This window comes from Gambusia affinis, linkage group LG10, assembly GCF_019740435.1.
Source record: "Gambusia affinis linkage group LG10, SWU_Gaff_1.0, whole genome shotgun sequence".
NCBI lineage: Eukaryota > Metazoa > Chordata > Actinopteri > Cyprinodontiformes > Poeciliidae > Gambusia > Gambusia affinis.
The window spans coordinates 24,757,439-24,781,527 of record NC_057877.1 but is presented as its reverse complement, the minus strand read 5'-3'; the positions used below and the strand labels follow the sequence as shown (position 1 = coordinate 24,781,527).

The 24,089-nt window shown below is 36.3% G+C and overlaps 4 protein-coding genes across 6 annotated transcripts in view; 1 reads left to right on the top strand and 3 right to left on the bottom strand.

Moving 5' to 3' along the window:
* Positions 1-1,297: 1,297 nt before the first annotated feature.
* ttc4 (tetratricopeptide repeat domain 4) lies at positions 1,298-5,389 on the bottom strand. The gene is made up of 10 exons (XM_044129222.1): positions 5,082-5,389; positions 4,876-4,993; positions 4,627-4,788; positions 4,226-4,303; positions 3,981-4,105; positions 3,805-3,891; positions 3,263-3,504; positions 2,482-2,566; positions 2,137-2,219; positions 1,298-1,698 (listed from the first exon to the last, which is right to left on the bottom strand). The coding sequence occupies exons 1-10, from the start codon at positions 5,190-5,192 to the stop codon at positions 1,599-1,601; spliced, it is 1,191 nt and encodes a 396-aa protein (XP_043985157.1). The 5' UTR covers positions 5,193-5,389; the 3' UTR covers positions 1,298-1,598.
* Positions 5,390-5,828: 439 nt separating this feature from the next.
* On the bottom strand, positions 5,829-9,688 carry pars2 (prolyl-tRNA synthetase 2, mitochondrial). Of its 2 annotated transcripts, none has more exons than XM_044129637.1 (4): positions 9,514-9,688; positions 8,203-8,523; positions 7,064-7,309; positions 5,829-6,957 (listed from the first exon to the last, which is right to left on the bottom strand). In XM_044129637.1, exons 1-4 carry the CDS (start codon positions 9,547-9,549, stop codon positions 6,076-6,078), a joined length of 1,485 nt encoding a protein of 494 aa, XP_043985572.1. In that variant the 5' UTR covers positions 9,550-9,688; the 3' UTR covers positions 5,829-6,075. The 2 variants fall into 2 exon arrangements, with proteins under 2 accessions (XP_043985572.1, XP_043985571.1); XM_044129636.1 differs by having other exon boundaries at positions 5,838-6,957; positions 8,203-8,526.
* A 4,141-nt stretch (positions 9,689-13,829) lies between these two features.
* insl5a (insulin-like 5a) lies at positions 13,830-15,375 on the top strand. The gene is made up of 2 exons (XM_044129109.1): positions 13,830-14,109; positions 14,800-15,375. The coding sequence occupies exons 1-2, from the start codon at positions 13,830-13,832 to the stop codon at positions 14,940-14,942; spliced, it is 423 nt and encodes a 140-aa protein (XP_043985044.1). The 3' UTR covers positions 14,943-15,375.
* Positions 15,376-15,923: 548 nt separating this feature from the next.
* Positions 15,924-24,089, bottom strand: part of sgip1a (SH3GL interacting endocytic adaptor 1a) — a 73,443-nt gene continuing 65,277 nt past the window's right edge. For both annotated transcript variants that reach the window (XM_044129148.1, XM_044129149.1), the window contains 7 exons: positions 23,863-23,974; positions 23,465-23,620; positions 22,458-22,593; positions 22,163-22,365; positions 21,808-21,872; positions 21,522-21,686; positions 15,924-20,652 (listed from right to left, as the gene is read on the bottom strand). In XM_044129148.1, coding sequence (XP_043985083.1) covers positions 20,630-20,652; positions 21,522-21,686; positions 21,808-21,872; positions 22,163-22,365; positions 22,458-22,593; positions 23,465-23,620; positions 23,863-23,974 — 860 coding nt within the window. In that variant the 3' untranslated portion in view covers positions 15,924-20,629. The remainder of the gene's footprint in view (positions 20,653-21,521; positions 21,687-21,807; positions 21,873-22,162; positions 22,366-22,457; positions 22,594-23,464; positions 23,621-23,862; positions 23,975-24,089) is intronic.

The window sequence follows — 24,089 nt, the reverse complement described above, 5'->3', positions numbered from 1 at the left end:
AGACGAAGTCCCACTCAAAGTCCAGCAATTTTTTTTAACAGTGAAACATGTTGAGTGACAGTCGCTGACCTTTTCTCACCTTCCCAATTCTCTGGTAGTGTAAAACCAGGGAGAACCAGCTTTGAAAAATGTCCCTAAAGCATATAAACATTTTCCTAGAATGTTTCACATGAATGTGTGTTGGTAAACATAACATTAGCTGTCAGGGAGGGAGATATGTCCAGTTTGACTGTGTGCCTTCAGAACAGGGTAAAACACAGCACTATATTATCCTAAATCTGGTTGTCAACATGAAATAAAGCAAAACAACTGAAGAGCTGTCTTATATGTATGTTTATAGCAGAAGTCTTTTTTTTCCCACTGGGTCGGGGTGAAAAAATTGTGTCAGCAAAGAGTGAGGAGACTTCTTTGGATAAAACATGTTCTGGTGCCAAGTGAGGAGTAGAAGTGTTGGTTTTTCTTGTCTTCTGCACTCTCAGGGTGTTTTTGCTGGAGGTTAAACTGATCCATCACAGGCATAGCTTACTTTGTGTAATATTAATATTTCATATGACATTCACTACAAATGTATGCATAATTTTTCTTTAATCGGATTCTTTTCAGTGCTAGTTTATTTAGTTATACATAGATATCTTCTTTTATGTGTTCGGATAATTTATCAGTGGCAAGCGTGACGAAAATCTATCAAATCGGTAATTCTGGGAGTTAGGCAGACAAAGATGCAACTATTTTAATAATTGGTTATCCTATTGATTATTCTGGTGATTAGTCTGATAATAAAATGTGTACATTCTACAGATTTGTCATTTAGCATTTCTTTATACAACATTTTAAGATGCAAATGAGCAAATCAATTAAAATGAATCAGATAAAGCTAAAACTAGGCCACCTGAGAAGTCCTGGATAGAATAGAGATTTTCCATCTTAAATGCAAATGTATATATTTTTGTACAATTCAGATTGATTTAAATATGTAGTTCTTTCAGTGAAGGGCCTTTTTTGAGCCTGCTTGCTCCAGTTAACAATTACTCCATAACTTCAATATTCTTTTCATGACAATTAATCAAATATTTTTTTTTAGCCTTCATGTTAACAATGATCTTAGCAAAGCAACTATTACCTGTAATCTATGTAGGAAGGGTCTGATCTACGGCCATTTCCACACAATGAGAAGTCGACCAAAACTCTTTTGGTCAACTTTGAAACCCAAAGTCTCTAGACCTTCATTTTAGATTTTCCATTTTATTTGTATTATTTAAGAATTTTCTTATTACATATTAAAGCTATGAAGACATCATCAGAAGGACATGCAGTATTTATTTCTAGAACATATGGAGAATCAACACTCATTTTTATAAAGTTACATTTGAATGAACCACATGATTTCATAGATGGGATCAAAATAGAAATGTTTGGCCATGATCAAAAGAAGACATCACAATCATAATAACCTGTACATACTACCAAGCATGTTGACAGTAATGAAGTTTTGCTAAGACAGTCTGTTTCATTAACAAGGCCAAGCAGACAGTTGTCTTTTAATTGTTGTCAAAAGCGCTCAGGTCAGTCCTTTACTTTTTCATATCGTGTATCCGTGTCTACAATCCATGGGTTTTCTTTCCAGACAAAAACTGCTTGCAGAATGGCGAGTCTTTTACTAAAACCATGAAGCTTGGGGTGCCTGCCTTCACAAAAAACCTATTGAAGAGACAGATTTAATAATTAATGCAAGATGCAAGAAATGATTTCCTCTCAAAATAAACTAACCAGCTGCTATGCATTACATGTAGTTTCTGTTTTATTTTTAAAGGTTCTTCAAAAACTCAAAACTCAAACACCACCATTCCAACATATTTACAGACAGTAAAAAATTAGTTAGCATGCAATCTAACTGACTTACACTCCTTATAAAATGGCAAAAAAGTTCAAATTCTAACAAGAGAAAGCACTAAAAGATTGCTCATAATTTTATATTGACTAATGCAGAATACAATACAGATTTCTTATTAGGAAACATAAAACTTACATTTACATCATAAATACAAAAAAAAATTGTTGGCTCAAATGTTCCATAACTCTCTGTAATAACAACCAACAATCATACCAACAAACCAAGAAACATAATTTAAAAATTACCTCTTATGCTGCAACGTTTTAAAAAGTGAGATTTCTGGATCAACTTGGTAGAGAGTTTCCTTCTCCCCATCTTCAAAATACAGCTGGAAAACAAAGTTAGACACTGCATTAAAATTAAATTGGATCTCTAATCAAATTTAAATTAGAGGCTAAACTAAATTGAAACGCTCCAAATGAGCTTTTCAAACTACTGTTGACAGTTCACAGAGCACACAAACCATTCTGTTGGAGGAAATACAACAAAATAATTCACACATGATGAGAAAAGAAACAATGTTAGATAACAAAACAGAAAAAACAGTCTTTTAGTTTATTCAGAAGCTTTGGTTTTTCAGAGGTACAAACCTGCAGGTTTTGTGGGAGGTATTTTCTGTCTGTGTCCCAAGGTGGAAGTTCCTCCCCAAACATAACACAAAGATGATCTGTAAAGCTAATCCAAAAAAAAAAAAAAAAAAAGATTCAAAACATATCTGCAAGACACAATTCTTATGTAATAAAGTGGCATTAAGTGGCCTATTGTTTACTAATGGTTGTCAGAAAAAATAAACATTTTCTTTACAATAAAGTGGTTAAATGCAAGGGTTGGCTAAACAGTGCCCCCAAGTGGTGGTTAAAGTTCTTTGTGACAAAAATCCCCTGAATATTGTTAACCTGCAGCAGAATGAATGCATGTGTATTTGTCATAAATCCAAACAACTTCTACCAATCCTTCACATGCTGAAGTGTAAAACATATACAATGAAAGAGCTGTAAGTGTTTTAACAAAAAATGACTCAAAGGAATCAATGTTATAAAGTGTGAGGATTCATGATTTACCCTTTCAAATATAAAAACAGAAGAAAAACCAAGACATTGTGCAAACCACAGCTGGTTTCAAGTTGTTAAATGTTCACAATGCTGTCATATTATTGAGGGAACGTCTTTCCATTTTTTTGACATGTTTAGCACACAGCTGTGTGTATTGGAATCTTGGAAATGATTACAGCAGTTGTGTGAAGGTCTCAGATGCTGACAGGATAACTGTTACTTTAGTCTGAGGATAATCATAAACATGAATTATGGGTAGAATAAGGACATAAATTCCCCATTTGATAAACAGACTTGAGCAAAGAAAGCAGTGTTTTACCTGTTATTCTCACAGAAGGCTGAGATGAAATCGCTCTGTTGATGCTCGGGGTAGAGGAACAGAACCGGCCAGTGCAAGGATCCCTGCTCATCCAGGAAGACCTGAGCCCCTGTGACCTCCACAGGGGTCAGGCGGTCCAGGCTCAGCTCTGATATTCCTGCTGAGGGGCGTTCATCCTCATCCTCACTGTCTGAACCTTCAGGTCGTGCCCTTATTGGTTGGAGAAGCTTGATGCCTCTTTCCTATGCAGAAAGTAAATAAAAAACATCATCATTAAAATAAATTTGAATTAGATGAGGTGACAGAAGAGCAGTGGTCACCAGTAAACCTGCACATCTTGGTTCTAGACTGTCTTAAAATAAGAATATGATGCAGATATTTTAGTCATCAGGCTCCTCTCATTTGGAAAAAGGTCCCAGTTTATGTCTGTCATGCAAACATTCTGTCTACTTTAAATATGAGGTTTAAAATTGTATAAATAAACTGAATTAATTCAATTGTTTCGGTTTTAAACTTCAGGTATTCCAAGCTAAAAGGCATACCTTTATAGCACCCAGAAGGGCCTCTTTCTCACCATGCAGCTTCTTTTCTTTGGCCTTGGCTTTCCTGGCATCTCTCTCTGCTGCTCTCTGAGACACCACAGAAGAACACAACACATTCATTCATTTGTTGCAACCCTCATGAAACCCAACTCAAACAACATGATCTCTTGAATTACTTTATGCTTATCTGCAGATGCTCTCAGCTCCATCAGTTTGTTGTCAGTCGGGTAGAACTGCAGTCCCTCATCACACCACTGGATGGCGCCTGAAAAGTTACGCAGCTCCACACAGCACTGAGCACCTGCAGAACCCCAAAATCTGTCACCCAATTCTATTTTAGTTTGTATATGTGTATATTCTGACATAGCTGTATGATCTAATCGTATGGACAGTCAATAGTAATACAAATTATATTAAAAACCTCTGATCAATGCTTTGAGGTGGTCTGGTTTGATCTTCTTTGCAGCTGCAGCATCATTCAGTGCAGAACGCATGTTACCTGTGCGAAACAAGTTAGCATACATCTTTTTAGACATCCTACATCTGACAATCATAGGATGTTTGAGGATCAATATGGATTTAATTACAAATTTTACATGTCCATTTTCGTTTCAAACTTTAAATGATTTAATAGTAGTAGTAGGCTTAGTACATCATTGTGCATTAAGCCTAAGAGTTGACTGTCAGAGAAAAATAAACAAAAAATACCAAATAATTGTACCACCTAAAACACAAAAGCGTGATAGGTCTACAAAAAGGCACATTAAACCCAATATTAGTGGAGTTGTAGCATTACAAACTTTGACAGATATTTGTTTTTACCCAGGTGGAAGTGTGAAGCTGCTCGGTTTGTCAGTAGCACAGCGTTGAGCTCCTGATCCACACATTTCTTGTTCAAAGCGGCTGTATAGGCCACTACTGCATATTTGTAGTTCTTGTCCTTGAAAAATGCATTTCCTTCGTCTTTCAGACTCTTTGCTTGCTCTGAAACAACACAGATCTCATACTTTCGAAACTACTGCACTTGAAAACACTTTCTGTGTGCGACACAAATATGAGGTTTTTTCTTACCTTCCGGAGATCGATCCTCATCATGGATTATAGATTGTAGACAGGCTAGCTCAGGGTATTTTTTAGGGTCGATTTCTTCTGGGGCTGTTTTCATGAACATGGGGATTTTATTGAATTCCTACAAATCAAATTTAAACATAGTGACTAAATACGGATTAAATAAATACTTTGCATTAGAAGATAAGAGATCTGACCGCCTTTCTTACCTCCTCCCAGTCATTGTCAGTGAAAGCATTTTTATACCTCTGCGATTTGAATTTGTCCATGAACGCGTCCATACCATCGTCGCTGTCATCCTGTACATCTGTTGACGCCATTTTAGCTCAGAAAATGATAAACTAGTTTTCTGTTTTACTCAATATTCTGATATGTACAAGAATATTAGTTTACGAAAACAGAACCTTCTGATCTACCACTGCACAGAGTCTCGAAGCAGCCCTGTTTATGCATGTGTTCACTTGTGCTACGTCAACTCTAATCCGGACAGCAACACAATGCTGATACATTAGTTCCGATGGCAGAGCGGGCATAATCTGATGAATTAATACTCAGAAGAATGTGAAAAACTGCAAGTATAATTTATTATGTCATATTCAATGATGATGTTGATGCTGTTTGAAATCCAGTGACCAACAGTATTTTTGCACATAGTGAAATAAAGTCAGCGTCTGTCTTGTTTGACCAGGTAGCCTTCTCCTGCATAATGCAGTATCCTATATGGCCTGTGGCCAAATGAAACTGCAACATATTATTGCTTCCTTCAATAACTTTCATCGATTTGATTTCTTCAGCAATCAGACTACTTTGATCCTTTCAATCAAATATTGAATGTTTATTTTAATTCAGATGAAACACAAAACTAATTATTATTTTTAAGTTATTTCTGTGGTCTTTGAGTACTTCCAACTAGGCAATTTTGCCCCACATGGCTCTCACTTATTTAATTACTTTATGTACTGGATTTTTGGAAATAACAGTAAGCTAAATAATTTAAAACAAGGAAAGAATTTTTTTTTTACATTAATTTTATTGTCATAATCAAATGCATTCAAATATTTCCATCTATAATGAAGCTAGTTTTAACAGCAAGTTTCATTCTGTGGTGATATTAAAGGCTTTGATACTTGGAGCAACCCAAAAAAAAAAAGAAAAATACAAAAACTTTGAACAGTTAGTTCAACCCAGTTTAAAGACTTTTCTCTACACAGTTTCCACAGTTCCCAGTAATTCTAGCAGTCCATCTTTACTGAGAAACATTGTCTCACCAGTCTGCTGACATATCACCTCAAACTTCGGCATTTCCTCCAGAGCTGCCTGTCCAACAACAACCACATACGGGTAGCCCAGTTTGCCAGCATCCTTAAGTCTCTTTCCAATGGTCATCTGTGTTCGGTCGTCGAAAACAACTTCACCTCTCAAATGTGGCAAAAACTGTCCCAAGTTGTGGACCAGCTCCTCTGCCAGGGTTGCTGCTTCGTCCACTTTGCTACCCTTCTTAGGGGGTAAAACACACACCTGATATGGGGCAATAAGATTAGGCCAGCGGATCCCCTCTTCTGTTGACATCACTTCAATGGCCGCAGCAAGAATGCGGGTCACTCCGAGACCATAGCAGCCCATCTCAGCAACAGCAGGTTTGTTTTGGTGATTACTAAAAGTGGCATTGAAAATATGGGAGTACTTTTTACCCAGATAAAATGTGTGCCCTACTTCTATTCCTTTTGACTCTACCAGTGTGCCAGTGCTGCACTGCGGACAGTATGTTCTGTCTGGAGACAGAGTCTCCATGTTAGCAGCAAATGAGCAGGTCCCACAGACTAGAAGCCGGTCCTCACCAATATCTGCGGGCAGCTGGAATTCATGGGAGAGCGTGCCACCAATGTTTCCAGTGTCCGCCTGCACTTGAACGCAACGCAGACCCAACCTAGCAAAGAGCCGAACGTACGCATCGCAGACTGATTCGTATGTCTCATGAGCGGCTTCCTCACTCACATCAAACGAGTACATATCCTTCATGTAAAACTCCCTCCCTCGCAGGAGACCAAACCTCGGCTTCGGTTCATCTCTGAACTTGCGGGTGATCTAGTATTTGGAAAGAGAAATCAAAATTTAAAAAATAAAATAAAAACAAAAAACAAAGAGCTTCACATCACAAGAAACTCAAAACAGCTATACACTGAATGCATACTTGGTAAAGAAGTAAAGGGAGTTGTCTGTAGGAGAGGGTGGTCTGGTGAGCGACGAGAGTTGTTATGGCCTCCTCATGTGTGGGACCCAAGCAATAGTCTGCACCTTGACGGTCCTTCAAACGGAACAGCTCCTTTCCCATCAGATCCCAGCGCTCACTGGTTTTCCAGAGATCAGCTGAGCACAAACTGGGCATGTCTAACTTCTGTCCACCAATCCCCTGCATTTCCTGGTCAATCACCCTTACCTGTTGATTTAACACCACAGTTTTATATATACATAACTGAAGTGAAAAAAACTTTTGCTAAGATCCATTTAGGATTTAATCTCCATATACAGGTAGAAACAAGAAACCATGCATTTCCATAAAAAAAGTTTCTTTCATTTCAAATCAAGATGTTAAGATAACAGCACTGAGTTCTTATAAAATCAAGACAGAAGTTGATTTGTTGCTTTTGTGAGAGGTTTATAGGGAACTAAAATGGGTTAATGTAAGAAGAAAGAACTCCTTAAGTTAATTTTTCACAATCTGGAAGCTTGATGTTTATTTAAGCAACTGCTTTTGTTTCTACTTTTTGATTCCCCCCCCCAAAAACAAGTGTTATAAACCCACAAAAAGACCAATTCTACCTTCATTCATCCATCCATTTTCTTACATCCTTGTCCCTAATAGGCCCCAGCGCCCATCTCCAGTGAGACAGCTAGTTCAACCTTTTAATTTTTTATTTAATTATTATTTTATTTTTATAAAAAAAAAAAAAAAGTCATTGTTTGGATCCTTTCATAAACTGAAAAATTTATGAAATAAAAAATATTCATATAAAAACATTAACAATTCACTTATGACCATTAATAATGTAGCAAAATACACAATGAAATATTTGGTTGTCAAAATATTATATGTGCTAAATTTCTAACTACCGGTAATCATGCAAATGAAATGTTTCCACTTGTTCACAAAACAATATAAATCACATTTAAACAGCTTCTTACACTTAAGCGATTATGATATTCTCCGGAAAACATTTACCAAAAATTAAATGTTAAACCAATGTTGTAACCTGTTGAGTGGCATCAGGTGCTTTGAACAGCAGTTTAAAAACACTGACGAAATTCACCACCTCAATAGTAAAGACCTACCAGCTTTTCCATAGAGCGGACAGTGGAGGGAAGGTAGTAGTAGCAGCCTGGATTCGACGGATGGATGAGCCCTGCTTGCTGCATTAGCCTCTGGCTCTTACAGGTCATCTCCCCCGGCAACCGGCTTTCCTGCCCCACATCCCGCAGGTTGGAAGGCTGGTAGAGACGAGACACCAGCAGCGCAGGTTTGACATGTCTGGAGTGACTGACGTCTGCATGTTCAGGCTGACCAGAGTGGGTTCTCTTATGAAGAATAAAAGGTCTGTGGAGATTGTGAAAGCCTCTCTTCCAAATCTGACGAACCGCTGGCTCCATCATACACTGCTATTTCAGAGAAAAAAAAAGAACTTATAGCAAAAAGCAATAAGCAATTTGATGTGCATTATTTTTGTTCTTCTCATATTTTAGTCAGAATACATAGAATAGATTATTAGAAATAGAAAATATATACATATACTTTGACAACAAATGTTTTAGAAGAATTGTTCATAACCCAATACTAGTTTGTGGTAAGGAAATGTGGTTATTTGATAAAAGTTCATAAAAGTTATTTTGGTCAAATCAGGGATCATGAACTGACATATTTTATAGAAGTTAAATAGCCCTAATTGAATCAGTACAAAAATATCCAAAATGTATGAAGAATGCAACGCAAAGTTTTCACCTTGCATACTACTAAATTATTGACGATATTACACAAAATACCAGAATATTTATGAACACAAATCTCCAAAATTCAAAAGAATACCAAATAAATTTTATGCAAAGATAAGCACATTGGTACGAAATGCTGTCTGCAGGTAAAAATAAAATGGCAAAAAGGAGAAATGATAAGACCAGATTAAAACAAAATTATTCTAAACGACCGCCTATTTTGATGCGATGTCTTGTAGAGCAGGTACGAAACCACTAAACTACAAGTGTACAAAATAGTCAAGTTGCAAAAGAACAAATTGCTACGCCGTGTAAGGACGTTAAGGGTACAGCACGGTTTGCTTAAGGGTGCGAACTGAAAATATGAATGGAGGAAATGGCAACGTAAAGGTAAAAATGGGGTAAGAATTGGCGAAATGCCCCATACTTTTTTCTGACATGTTTGCATGTTTAAAGTGATATTTGAAATCACAACAGTGTTGCTGCAGAAAATCATAGAAACTTATGATCATCCACCTTAGAGGAGATCCGTAAGAGAAATCAGAGCTCTATTTTATATCCCTGTACATCCAAGAAACAACTTAGCAAGAGAAAAATTTGCTTCTCAAAAGAGCGTAAAATATCTTCAGAAACACAAGAACAGAAAGCACAACTCACCTTCTGACAGATACTCTGCGTTAAATCCAAGAACATCAGAATCAGTGGAAAATAAGAGACAGGTCTCCAGCATGAGCAAAGTAAGTCCAAAAACCGTACAGTCCTTGTCAATAAGCCCAGCTGCCTTTTCCTGTCTACTTCCTTCTCACACACACCAACATCGCCACCCAGAGGCTTGGAGAACTACAGGCAGAATAACAGATAAGGATTTACCGAGCTTTCAAATCGTAATTTAAAGCAGCTTCTGTGAAAAATATATCACGATATTAATTTACAAATATTCAATATATACAACTTTGTACACATTCTAGAATTTTTACTAGAACTTAAGTAGGAAAAATAGAAAATAGCATAATAAAATTACAAATTCGGGTAGAAGACTTTTCCAAATCAAACAAAAAGTCTAACATAAACTGTAAGTCAAGTTTATTTGAATAGCACATTTCAGCAACAAGGCAGTTCAAAGTGCTTTATACCATAAAAACCTACAACAATAGCCAAGTATGAAACAAACAATAACATTACATTTTGTCAAATGCTATCAAGATTTTCATCAAATCATCGACATATTTGATATATAAGCAAATATCCATCAAATATATTGATCAATGTTCTAGATATAATTAAAAACTGGCATAGGCAGCTCTGCCAGGTGGGGTTTTACCCTTGATTTAAAGTGTTTCTTTGTGGCATTTTAGATAAAGTATGATTGTTCTTTACATGTTTTCCAAGTTGGCAAGTAAAAATGGCTCTATAAAGCCAATAGAGTTCTATTCTTTTTGTCACTGAAATACTTAAATGTATATAGAGCATCTTATTTTATGGTTACAATCAGCCAGTTGTCAATTTTAGGTTTATGAGCTGAAAACAGGAAACATTTATTGTGAAAGAGAAGGGTGAATGTGAGGCAGTGGAAGTGAAGACTCAATGTTCTGGGGAAAAAAAATTTAATGAGCCACTGAAAGTGGCTTTGCTTTGTCTTTGACCTATGCTGTCTTCGTAAGCACATGTTGCATAAAAAAATCTGGGATTTTCTCTCTTGTCAGAAAATGTTTATTTTACTTAGATATTTGATAAAATAATGTTTTTCAGAATGTGAAAACGATGTGTGACTACAAAAGCAGCAGGATCCTGTCACTTGACTTACTTTAAGATTTTAGAGTATTTTCACTTTCTATGCAGAGCTGTGTATGTCCATGGTTACTTCTGAATAATATTTAACCTTTATGATAATGAGAGACATTCTGTGATGTTCTCTGAGACGTTTAAAGATTTTTTTTTTTTTTTTTTTATTCTAACCCTGTTTTGGCCCAGAACTTTTTCTTTGAGATGTCCAGTGTGTCCACTTGTCTTCAAAAATAAATTTTCTCTAACAAACCTCCAAGACTATAAATTAATATTGAAATTAAATTTAACACTGGCTGACTTTTAGTACAGATGGCATAAGTATGCCTAATGACAAAGATGGTAATTTTTCAATGAAACAAGAGGGAAAAACAGGCATGACAACAGATGCAGAATGCACAGACTAGAACAATGAACCAACTACAACACAGAGAATTCGACATGGATGAAAGGGACAATAAATAACAGAAGGATCTGGTGATGGATTGAAAATGAGTGAGTGACATGAGAACCAGGTGTTTCAGTAGAACTTAGTCTAGCTGGGAGTGAACCTGAAAAAAGGGAGGAAAATGACCAAAAATACAAAAATGAACACAAAAGGATCAAACTGAATCAAAACAGATCAGTCTTAAGCAACTCATCTTTTGACTGTTAATTCCCAGTAACTCTTACATGAACTCAGTTAATGGATTTGGATAGACCTTTGGAAATAACTGGTGACCATTATAATGCTCAACTCTGATGGTTTTCTTACAACAGAAAATCCATATCTGAGAAACAAACAAATAACATGTACAAATAAAACAAATGACATTGTTTTTAATTTCTACCGTTTTTAATTTCATATACTTTTCAGACATGCTGTAAAACTGGTAAATGGTTATCAGCAGTTCTGGTAAAATATCTGAACCTCTGTTCTTGAACGTTGCAAAACCTTCACATACAATCTTTTATCTTGCTGACATTATGTTGTTCTACAGTCTGAGTTAATGCACTTTTACTGACTTTACAGCATGGTATGTCCGCCATTTTAAACCATTATTCCTCCCACACAAGCACTGGACAGCCAGCTCACGTGGCAGAGCTTAGTGTCTCTCTCTGGCTCCATTTCTCCTCCAGGTGAACTCTCTGAAAGTCATCTTACTGCCTGAGAGTTTCAGACAAAAGATACGCAGGTTGATGTCCTTCTGAGCCAATTAGGTTTGTGTCTGTTCCATCCATTTGCTCTGCATCTCTCTCTGATAGATTTAGTTCCAGGACAAAAAGGCCGACTGAATGTCTTGGTGAGATACGAACAATCCCATTAGGACAGATGTTATCTCTAAACTTCACATTGTCATGTTTCGTCTTAAACTGATCAGCAGCAGGAAGGCAAGTTTAAAGATTTTGACAATCACAATGACTTAAACTAACCTTTAATAAATAAAATTGTAGTAGACAGCACATAAAGTTGCTTTTCCTTATAATGACAATTTAGCTCCACCACGAACATGAGATGTGATTATTTTAGGATAACACGGAGGGCATAGTATCAGAAACTCTCACACTGAAGTTTAATTAAGTGTGTGCTTACACCTGTCTTTAATATCACTTAATTAACTTACCACTAACAGCACAAAAGGTCAAGATTAGGTGAAGTTTGTTTCCAACAGGCAACCTGCAATAACTGTTGGAATAGTATTTTTAGTTGAGTTCAGTTTAGTTGTATAATGAAATTTCACAACAAAAGTAATCTCAAGTTATTTTATGAAAGAAAAAAGCAAGCACATGGTGGCAGTGGAAGGGAACCCTGCCCTTTTAACAAGAATCAGGGTTAACACAGTATGAGCGACCATCTGGACACTTAGCTGGGGCTTTGGAGAACAAACGCAAACACAGGAAAACCCAAAAACACTTTCAATGGGAAAGAAAACTACAGTGGTAAAACTTCTGTCAGTGGCTTTGTCCGTGAAAAATAGAAACATTGCTACCGATTACAGAAGGTAATGGCAGCATTAGCTGTGTGAATAACTTTGTCCAGGAAGTAGACAGAGCCAAACACAAAAACACTGACCCAAGAGAATTTCTAAAGACAGGGACTCAACAAAAGTCCTTAACAATATTAAAGATAATAGCTCTATTAGTCGCTTCATCCAGTAAAGACAAACACTGAAGCAAATACAAATCCAGAAAACATTCCTTTTTAAGTTCAGCATGAGAGTCCATTAAATCCAGGAGCAGTTAATTGGGAGTACTTTCAATGAGAAAGGAAAACTGTAGAACCACAATGCTCGTAAAGGCAGTAAAGACAGAATGTGGTTGCTTGTTTATGGACTTCAAAGAATGTCATCATCACTATCTTATATTCTCAACTTTTGGTAATATTTTAATCAATAAGGCTGTTCTTTATTGCACAACAGCTGGAAACAGTGTTAATTTTCATTACATGATCTAGTAAAATAATTTTATTATGTGTACACAGGGTGTTTCTTTATTCAATTTCCACAAATTTTATTTGTGCAAATTCTTAGCTACCGATGAGACTCATTGGCTCAAGATTTGGTAAAGCTTGTTGCAACTGCTACAGTAATGACAACAACTACAGCTAGGATAAACAATGGAAAATCTGTACTGTGTCAATGTTTAAATATACCTTGTTTTTGAACAAAATATATTTTTTTCTTTCAGAAAGGTCCTAAGTGGGACCTGAACTAATGATCGAGACAGAGATGTCACACCAAGTATCTTATCTCTCCATCATCCACACCATAATGACTCCATGATGAACTGTAAACATTGATTTTTTTCCTCTTATGAGACCAAAACAGCTGTAAAGGGAAAGACAACCTGGCCATCAGAGAGTTATAAAGACAGAAAACACCTGTTTGACTCCAGGAGGGAATTGGTTGGGTTCCTATGATTGGCCAGCGTTGCAAAGGTCAGTGCAATTTCGGCCTTAAATTAGGTAAACCAAGGGAGCCTGACGAGTCTGCACATCATTTAAGCAGGGGGGTCGTAAAAGGCTGGAGGTTGTAAGTCTGTTTCAGATGGCGGGAAGTGGTGATCATGAAGATAACCGGAAACATAAAGAGTATGCATGCATGTGTTTACGTGTCACTGGGATGGGCTAAGGGCAAGTTGGAATGGGGGGGGTGGAGAGAAGATGAGGTCATTGGATGATCAGGTGGATAGTATATAACAAACGAGGATGAATGCAGAAGATCGCTGAGGGAGTTGCAAGCTACGAGAGACTCTTGAAGAACACAAGGAAGAAAAAGAAAACAACAGAGCATCTACAGGGGGTTTGGAAGTCATCCACTATGCGTCTGCTGGCGGTTTTGGCTCTGCTCTTCTGCGTAGTGGTGTGTGTGGACCAGGCAAGAGCAGAAATGCAGGCAGTGAAGCTGTGTGGTCGGGAGTTTCTGAGGGCTGTGGTCTACACCTGTGGAGGCTCCCGTTGGAGGAGATTCTTCAGTGAACCAGACATGGGCGGTGAGAGCTTTAGCTTTCACTCTCTAACTTTAGATTTAATCTTATGTTTTAAATACAAATATGTTCACTATGTGGAACAGAATGACACAAACTAATGTTTTATCTTGTTATGAATCAACTCGATTTTATGCAAAACATTTTCTTAAAAATTACCATCTATGTCATAGAAATAGTTGGATGTTTCTTGTTTGAGAATGATACAAAAATATATTCCTGATGAGTATGTTAGTAGGTTTATTGCATGTGGAAATATATTCTTTTTCAGCTCTCTTTACGGCTTTGTGTAATAGTATTAATTGGGCTGTGGGTGTGATGGGAGACAGGTGTCTCCCCACAGAGGCATGTTCAACTCTATTATGCCAGAAAAGGTCATATGTCAATTGAGTAGGCGGCTGTTCCCCAAGGCAGTCCTTCTCTTACTGTCTTGTCAGACAAATCTGGTTAGAGTGTCAATCAGGGTAATTACAAGAAGGAAACAGACACTGTTGAAGATAAATAGCAGTCATCTAGGATGTCCTTTCATTGAGAATATGAATATAAATTACATAGAACATATATGAAAACAGTTGCTTGTTATTTACACTCTTGAAAATATTTAAATAAAGACGTAATTAATGTTTTCCAGATGGTTTAGTTTTATTGTCATGTTGGTTCTAATTCTGCATCCATTTCTCTGTTCTGTCGCTCCAGGTCTGTCTTCAGGGGAGCAGAACAGCTTGGAAAACCTTAGCATCCCGGGATCTAACTGGAGCAAACGGGACATAAACAACATCCTGACAAACTTGTGCTGTCAGGTGGGCTGCAGGAAAAGCGAACTCACCTACTTGTGCTGATGACTATTTGGTCTTTGATTTTTACTCTCAGTGACCAAAATAACTGCCTTGTCTCCCATCTTGCCTTAAAACCTAAATTTCACTCTGACGTCTAATATGATCGTTGTAGAAAAGAGATGCTCCATATGTGGAGCATCTGTGAACTTTTGTGAGAATTTGAGCTCAATAACTTTATCAATAAATACATGACTGAATATATTTTAAGTAGAACTTGTATTAGAGTTTATAGGAGTGTATTAATTGCAGATCAATTAAGACAGTCGTCTATGATCTCCAAGACACTTCGTCAGGTCTTAGATGGCAAATAACACCTAATGTCTCATATATGTGTGCAGAATAAAATAACTGTGGTGCAAGTTTGTATAGCTTCCAATTCTGCTTTTATGTCTAACACTTATGATTTAATTGTTATAAGAAAAATAAATGTTCTTGCAAATCTCCATAAGTCTGATTCATCTTTGTGTACAATTTGCAGGCCTTGAGGGGCTACATTCATCTGTTCAAATAACTGAAAATGTTAGAAAATGTGTTATTTAACTCCAGAACAAAAACAAAAGATCTTGGGAAGCTGCTGCTGAGTTTGGTATGACGGTGTTACTCAAACTGAAATTAGTTTTCTCAGAACCTCAGATGACAGCTGGTTCAGAGAAGAATTAATGAAAGTAATTCAAAAAGACAAATTACAAAAGCAACCAGAGACAAAATTAAATCAACTGGATAAAATCTGAAATTTTCTAAATAATATAAATATTACTTGGAGTGAAATTAGATTTAAATTTAATTTCACTCAATAAATTTAATTACTGATAATATAGGAACATATACAAATAATATATACAAACCACACTAAAATTTAAAGAAAAATTCTACAATAAAAACAGATATGATTAAATGATAAATTTGCAATACCTGTTTTTCTGCACAATCTTCAGAGAGAAAGAGATAATTCAACAAAGACACAAAGTGACTCAAAAACAAGCATCCAGTTATACTTTTTATTGGTTTTGGAAAGAAGCAAACTAATTTTTTCAGTTTATCTTAGCGTTGTTATGTTCTGTACAAACAGCTTGCACGTGAGTTGAGGTTAACTGCACAGAACCAAAAAGAAGCATCCTGGCTTCTCACAGACAAAAAAGCCACTCCCTGCTCTCTTTTCAACATAACCCAAGGTGAGTGACACTCAGCACAACATGTCTTTTCAGTACTACCTATCACCACAGATGCCTCACTTTTAACTGCATGCTCTGCATGCAATAACTACAGGCAGAAAAAATCATCACTGGGATGAGGAGAAGGAAATTGCTCACATATTTCGATTTTATTTTTCAAATTTAATTTAAACCAATTAAAGACTTTGGTTGTGTCTTTCAAACTGATAAAAAGCTTAAGCTATTGAGTATGACAATTTAAAATGCTTACATGATTAGCATTGCCTATTGTGGGCATTGGCAGATAATGCTGTAGTGACTGTTGCACTGAAAATCTCACAATGCATACAAAAGATAACAGAGTCCTGTTGGACATGGTATCTATTCAACATAAAAGCTATTATCATCAGATGAAGGTTTCACTGGAAGCTAAATGGCACCAATCAGTCATCTTCAAAATTCATCTTCTATGTTCCCTTATATTGGGTCTGCACAGAAGAACATAAAATATCTGCAAAAACCCAAAACGTTTGAATTTAATTGTGCAGCCCAGCTCTTTATTCTCTAAATATATTTACAATGCAAACTATATTCAGTCAAAAGTACTTCATAAGTCAAAATTATTAGATTTACAGATTTGTTTTCCCCTTTCGAGTTAGTCACAAGACTGTGATTGGTTACATTTAGCAGAATGCAGACAAACAGTACACCACATACAGTTTTCAGTTCCACTTCATACACAGACTTTGTTCTTCACGTTTCAGAGCATTTAGGAAGTTGAACATAATTAGCACAGTGTTGTTGTTCTCACATTAAACAATAATATATTTTTCTGCATTTTAAAAATATTCATCTTATTATCCTCAACACAGGACTGACTGTCCGGGGTACACACACACACACGCAAATGCACACAAAATACAAAAACAAAACAAAAATAGAATTTTGGTCTACTTTACCTTGCTTCACACCCTCATTCAAATCAAGTCATCTCACAGAGACCATTACATATAAGAAAATTAAAGCCATGAATTCAAGCGCTGGCATGATCAACTGGGTGTGCTGCATAAGGTTTATTCTGGGAGTTAGATACCATTGGCATCAGGTGAAAAGTATAACTGGTAAAAACCAAAGGCTAGTAGTATCTAGTAGTACTTTTATTTACTGGATTAAAGTTTCTCTTTTACTTGGAGGGTACAAGAAACAAGCTGGTCCCAGTAAACTTATTTGCAGATGAGAATTTTATTTATTTATTTATTTTTTATTGTTGTACATGTTATATTTGAAAGAAACTGCTTGACATTTTGGGTTTGTTAATACTGCCATCCATTTGCCTTGGAAGTTGGATGTTGAGTGCATTCAATTTGAAAGCAAAAATCTACAATTGCAAATTTTTAGTTCTTGTATATGCATGGCAGCCATATTGGATTTACATCCTGGATAGCTCAAGGAGGTTTGACTTTCTAAACTGGGAACTCCAGCTTCAGGGGCTGCTATTTATACCTAGAATTTATCACAAACTTATTGTTAGCTTATCTTAGCATAAAGACTGCAATCAGGGGGAAACAGCAAATGTAGCATTATTCAAAAGTGAACAAGTCTCATGAGGCTGCCAGGAGGCAAGAGTAACCAATGCTGATGCTAATGAATACTTGCTAGCAGTTTTTGACTGTTATTAGAAAAAATATGTAATATTTTTGCATCTGAGTAATCTATCTTATAATCAATTAGTAAGACATGTAAAATTAAAGGGAATCTTGTGATTTTTTCAGCTATTTGGTAAGCCAAGGGGATTCACATAATTAAAATTGTGAATCAATAAAAGCTTGAGCCAGTTGTAACAGCGCCAAAACTGTTACAACTGTAACGGAGACGGATAAAAATCCTCTTGGTTTGATTTAAAAACAGCTGCATTATACTAATCCACATAAAGGAACCTCTGAAGCTTTATTAAGGTGCACGTTACACTTTTTCATTAGGATAGATTGATATCTTCAGTTAAGAAAAGAAAATGTGTGATACTCTGAGTCTTATAGGTACTGGCTAGGAAATATTCAATAAATATATATAAACACAGTCTTTATGCTAAGTGAACAGACCCCAGGCAGATATAAAAGGTAATGATAATTCTAAAATGTCAAACATTTCAGTGTGTATATGCCAGTTTTACTCTTTGAAAGTTCAGTTGCTGCAACCAACTAGCTTTAAAACGGCCTGTTTTATGGTGCTCACACATGACATTCTACTGCTATCTGGCAAATCCAACAACCTGCAGGTGGAAACTGACTCCAACATCTTGGACAGAAGACAGTAATGTTAAGTTTGTACGTGCTTTGTCAACATAATTATGTTTTCCTGAACCATTATCCCCTTAAAAACTAATGACTGTGAACTCCCGGTTCACCCTGGGTTGTTTTTGCCTGCAGTGCAGTTTATGTAGAAAAAAGTCGCTTGACTCAGTCATTAGTCTGCAACTCACAAGTGTAGATTCTCTACAAAATGTTCTCATTAAGTACTTATTTTTCAGGAATGCAAACTATAACTGATTCTTATTTTACAGCGACTTCTCTTCGTCTTATATAAAGTCATTTCAATCTCCATTTGAAGGTTTAACTGTAAAGGGTTTCAAATGTACTCTACAGCTGCAAAAACCTTTAATTATATTCATGGCAGATGAGAGATAAACAGAAGTACTCTGCTGTTATAACCAACATGTCTGATATTTTTTCAGTGTTTTACTTGGACACAATATTACGATCTCCCGAAACGCCGAGGAAACATAACACATTATCAGACATATGATGAATTAAATCAATGCCATATGTCTTAAAATAACATTGCAAACATGCAATCTTTAAAAACATCTAATTAGTTAAAAATAAACATTCTTATGGTGGTATAATTGCTTTTATTGTGCCTCAAAACAAACGTAAAACATTTCCACATAAACAAATTAAAACACAAAACACCTGTTTTGGTTTAAACTTTCACTCGGGCAGATCAAGTTAAAATAGAAGTGGGTAAAAATAAATGGCTCAGAAAAACTACTCTGGACGTTGGAAACACGACTTTTGTTATGCCCTCATTAACAGCTTGTAATGCCAAACAGCCACTCCTACCTGATTTCTAAGCAAGTTGCAGAAAAGTTGAGCTGATTCGATTTACGTGAATAAACGGCTATTCCCAACTGCAAAAGATTCTTATATATGTGCAATAGAAGTGATTGTATAAAAACTATGAATGGGTGAATAACCTCTAAAGAAGGTATAGAAGGGGTAGCTGGTAAGCATGAACTTTCAAAATAAAACGTACACATATAACTTTATTGAAGTGTGGACTTCTAACTCTACGATAACACTGCTTTCACAAAGCATAACGCGGCATCCAGGAAGATATTCATCATTTTCTTTAAATTACCCCACGACCCCCCACCCATTTATAGCTCAAATCCTCTGTTGCACTTGAGTTAAAAAATTATATCTGAAATAAATTCAAAAAATTATACCTTATACTGTACACAAGGTTACCCAACTACACAGATAACAAAAATGCAAGAGAATTCAATATTTATACATTTAAGGGTTCCAAGTTGTGTGATACCATTCAGATTCTATTCATATACAGAATCGCATGTTTTATACAACAAATCGTCATCAATAAATAAAAATAGAATGCTGTCATGTAACTCTGGTGTCTAACACTGCTGTTCTGGGAACAACAGAAAGGCTATCTGACAATACAAGGAAAACACCAAACGCCCTTTGAGATACATGTTAAAATGACACTGTACAATTCTTTTGTTCTGACAGGAAAACCCTGCTTACTTTTTATTTAGATTTTTTGTATTTTCAACCAGTGAACTGACTCATCAATGCAGCTGCCTAACACTTCTCAGTAAAAGTGTGCAATTAAGAGATAGAATTATCCGATTGTTGCATCAGTACAAGTCGCAAGACCCTGTAGTACCAGTATGTAATCCTTGAAAAACTATGTTCATGTAGCTACTTGAATTTGCTTTTATTAGATTGTTTTAATGCATTGACAACAATCATTAACAAAAGTATGTTTGCTCTGAGGTTTGTGATCTAGCATAACTCATTTCGTACTGCTGTATGTGCTGATTCAACTGTGTGGGCTGAAATGTGTTACTGCGAAAAAGTTCTTCATAGACCAAAGAAAAATGCTCTGTCCAAGTCTTCTGTCAGGCAGCTGCAGTGAAACTTTAAATAACTCCACCAAACACTGACCAGAGGAGGATGGAGACAGAGGCACAGACTTTAGAGAAGGAAAGAACCCAGGTGTCTAACTGCAGCAACACACGTTTTGTATGAGATGAGTACAAATACTATAATTACATGACGTGAAACAGTTCCACAATGCTATATGCAAGTTATACAATACTGCTGAGTAGGCTGCAGACCTGTCGTGTGGGTTCAGAAAGGGTTACAGGAGTGTCTGGTTTGGGTCTGTCCTCTGGTCGCGTTGCTAACCTTGGTCCATGACAGTCGTTCAGTTTAACAGTGCTGCTCTTAGTGGGGGTCAATTGTCAGCCAGGTATTTTCCTGAAAGATACAAATTAATACTGCTTTTATTGGGTCATTAATACGATATTTGAGTCACAGCTGTGTTGATTCTGCAGCACGACTGCACATGTGCAGCACACAATGTGTGTGTGGAAAGATCCATGGCAGCCAGACTGTGTATGCTACAGTGGTAAATTGGTTATAAGGTGATGAAGGAGCTTTGCTGTCCAATGACATTAGGTTTTCCTATGCCAACAAAACAAAAGTCAGATACACAATAGTGTGACAGAGGTATTAATGTTGCATGAAGAATGTTTGTATCCAAAAAAAACCCCAGTGCACAAGTTATATTGAAAAATGTAAGAGATCTGTTATGTCATTCATGTAATGATCACTACCTAACATAACACAAAAAACATATAAGCTTAAGACTAGAGGTGGGTGGATCGGCCCAAAATATTAATAACATCAATATCAAGTCACTATCAGTATTGGTTTCAGATTCTCCCTTAATTTGATTTTATTTTTGTACTGTAGATTTTGTTTTTATTAGCTCTCTACTTCAGATTTGTTTTGAGTGAACAAAACTGTGTTTTGTTTTTGTGTTGTTTCTGTTTATAATATTAATATATTATGATAGTTTGTAGACACCTTCAAACTTTGTCCAAATTCTTTTAAACAAAATAATTCAAATGAAAAACTAGAAAACACGTGAAGGTCAGAAGTTTGATGTGATCAAGCCTAAATAATACTAAAAAAAGATATTTGTGTCCATTTACTTGGTCACCTAAAAGTAGCTAGATAGAACTGATAAAAAATAAATAAAATTTAACTATGGAAGCAAAGTCTATAAATATTTTTAAAAATGTTTTCTGTTTGGATAAAGTTTTGAATGCAGATAAACTTACCTGCAGCAAACCTCTTTTTAACTAGAGAGAAGCGATATCCTGGTCCAGCCAGTTCAATGTCACATCCTGATAGGTTGCTGCCCTCACTGGTGAACTGCACCGCCAGTGGAGCCGGTTTACTGGGACCCTCTGTTAGTTGGAAGCGTGCCAATAGGGATCCCACACCTGGGCCAAGAAAATACATATTGAAAGATACAAGAGTCATACATTTATATAAATATATATTTTGCTTCTGAAACAGAATCTGAATGTGGGCAGAAATTCATCTCAAAGCTCTTAACTATACCTCCGTTTTCAGATTTCTTGGAGATATCAGGGATCTTCCATAGGATTCTTTGCTGCTCTCCATTCCTGTATAGACAGAGATGGAAACATAGAAAGGATATTTATTTGAAGCCTATAGAAAGTTTTAAAATTAATGTTAAGATTTAACACCGAAGGTAAATAGAAACATTTTTTCAGCAAAATGGTATCTGAATAAAATCTTAAATCATGCGAAGAAAGTTTGATGTGTTTTTCTTTCCATTCTTATTTAAAATATGAATGTGTTTTATTTCATGTGAACTTCCTAAAAGCTAATATCTTTACGTTGTAAGCTAGACAGTGTGTAATAATTAACTATTTTATGATTTGACGCATACCACACAGCAGGAGGTAGGACAGCTTGTAACTTTGAAACACCTCCATCAATTGGGACGAGAAACTGGACGTTGTTGAGAGCCATCGGCGTAGACATGGCCTCCCCGTTATATTTGTAATCTATCCTCAGGTCAGTGCTGGTGGGCTCACATCTCCAGCTCACAGCCAGGTTCAGAGGAGCTGACTGGAGGCCATTCGTTGATACCTAAAAGCAGACATGTATTGAGAGAAATACATTTTTTATGAAAATGTATTTCTCTCAAAAGGACCAAATGTTTGGTCTCTGGCCAAGCTGACCTGATACTTGAGCATGTCAACGTTGTAGTACGTTGCCTGCGGCTTCTGCTCAGCCACCTTCTTCAGATGAGATATCAGGTTTGGCATATTCACCCAGAAGTCCTTTGAATCAGCTTTAGATTGTGTGGTGGTGTCGCTGGTTGGTGGAGTAAAAGAAAGTAATCACAACACAGACAACACACAGAACAATTGTGACTTTCAAACACAAAAAGGAAAATATAAGCAAGCAAAAAGGAAGTGTTTGAAGGCAGATTCAGATTTTTAAAAAACTAACTTGAACTGCCTCACAATAGGTGATTTACCAAGGAATTCATTTTCATGAACCAAATAAATGATTTCTATTTAAAGTCAAATTGATTCATGTCATTGCTTCATCATTCATTAAAAATCTCAAAGCAAAATTAACACCATATTAATAACTACAATAGTTTAGTTAGTTATAAAGGTAACAAACATTAATCTTTTTATAAGTGAGGGGAACGTGTTATAGCCTTTATGTAGCACAGGGGGCAGTGCTATATTTCTCTCTGGCTGGAGAAAATGCCAGCTACTTTGACATTTCTCTGGCATTTACTTAAAATACCTATAAACTACAGGAACAATAAGTTCAAAATTTTAAAGGTTTTAAAATTGTAACTTTTTAAAGTCTCAGTACATCTTGATCTCAGTGGTTAATAAATGGGTAGTTAATAGCAATCCAATAGAAAACTGAACATCAGCAAGTGCAACATTTGCTATTTCTAATATCCAGTATAAGATTTTATTTCACTAAATAGACAAGTAATGCTGGTAATGTTAACAAAACATGTAATGCAGGTGTGTCTAAAGGTGTAATATGAATTTAGTGAGGTTTAGTTCATTTATTGCACTCATGTTAAACATTTAAGCTAAAATAATAAAGTTAGATGATAAGGGCCTCAGCCTTAAAGGCTCCTTGCTTCACAGCGATACTGTCTGAGGTGAAAAGGTGTCTGAACAAGGTGGTGAGTTTACGGTGATGGTATTACCAGCAGAGCAGCTGGGGGTTAGGCAGGACATGCTCCAGTCGACTGTAGTTGGTTATGCTGAAGGTTAGCACGGCAGGGGACGGGTTATTGGCAAAGTGCCGTGTGATTCCTGCTGGAAACGATAAAACCATCTCACCTATGACCTTCACAACACACCTGGAAAAGAGAAAAGTTGTAAGTCGCAGATAAACATCACCCAAATAATTTGTAACATTCTTATGTTCTATCTAGGGATATCTACTTCTGTGTCTAGGGATATTTCAATAGCTGTAGATGCTATATTGAAGTCAAACCAGAGACATGCCACTTTTTGTAAATAATATGAACTATTATCCTTTACATTAACTCCATAAACTGACAAAATACAATTTTTTGATGTTGTCAAATTAAAGACGTACTTGCTGGGGTCTGCTCCTTTAAAAAAGGCGTTGACAGTCTCTGTGAATGCCGCGGCCACAGGAAGTGTGTCCTGGGCCCCCATAGTGAGAGGGCTCGGTCCTCGGGAGCAGCCTAAAATCAGGACAAAGCAACAGAAAAACAGAATTAAAACTAGCATGAAACATAGTGCACAAATGACCAAATGAAACCTTATAGTAAATAATCATTGATGATTTAATCATTTTTA

What these genes read in the sequence shown, in the direction of transcription:
- ttc4 (XM_044129222.1), bottom strand. Translation starts at nt 5,192, where the DNA reads ATGGCGTCAACAGATGTACAGGATGACAGCGACGATGGTATGGACGCG. An exon ending in CCTCAAAGCATTGATCAGAG is followed by an intron (nt 4,106 to 4,225) that starts GTTTTTAATATA and finishes GGGGTTCTGCAG; the next exon opens with GTGCTCAGTGCTGTGTGGAG. An exon ending in AAAACGTTGCAGCATAAGAG is followed by an intron (nt 1,699 to 2,136) that starts GTAATTTTTAAA and finishes TCTCTTCAATAG; the next exon opens with GTTTTTTGTGAAGGCAGGCA.
- pars2 (XM_044129636.1), bottom strand. Translation starts at nt 9,549, where the DNA reads ATGTTCTTGGATTTAACGCAGAGTATCTGTCAGAAG. An exon ending in CGCAGAGTATCTGTCAGAAG is followed by an intron (nt 8,527 to 9,513) that starts GTGAGTTGTGCT and finishes TCTCTGAAATAG; the next exon opens with CAGTGTATGATGGAGCCAGC. An exon ending in TCCCTTTACTTCTTTACCAA is followed by an intron (nt 6,958 to 7,063) that starts GTATGCATTCAG and finishes TCCAAATACTAG; the next exon opens with ATCACCCGCAAGTTCAGAGA.
- insl5a (XM_044129109.1), top strand. Translation starts at nt 13,830, where the DNA reads ATGCAGAAGATCGCTGAGGGAGTTGCAAGCTACGAGAGACTCTTGAAG. An exon ending in CAGTGAACCAGACATGGGCG is followed by an intron (nt 14,110 to 14,799) that starts GTGAGAGCTTTA and finishes CTGTCGCTCCAG; the next exon opens with GTCTGTCTTCAGGGGAGCAG.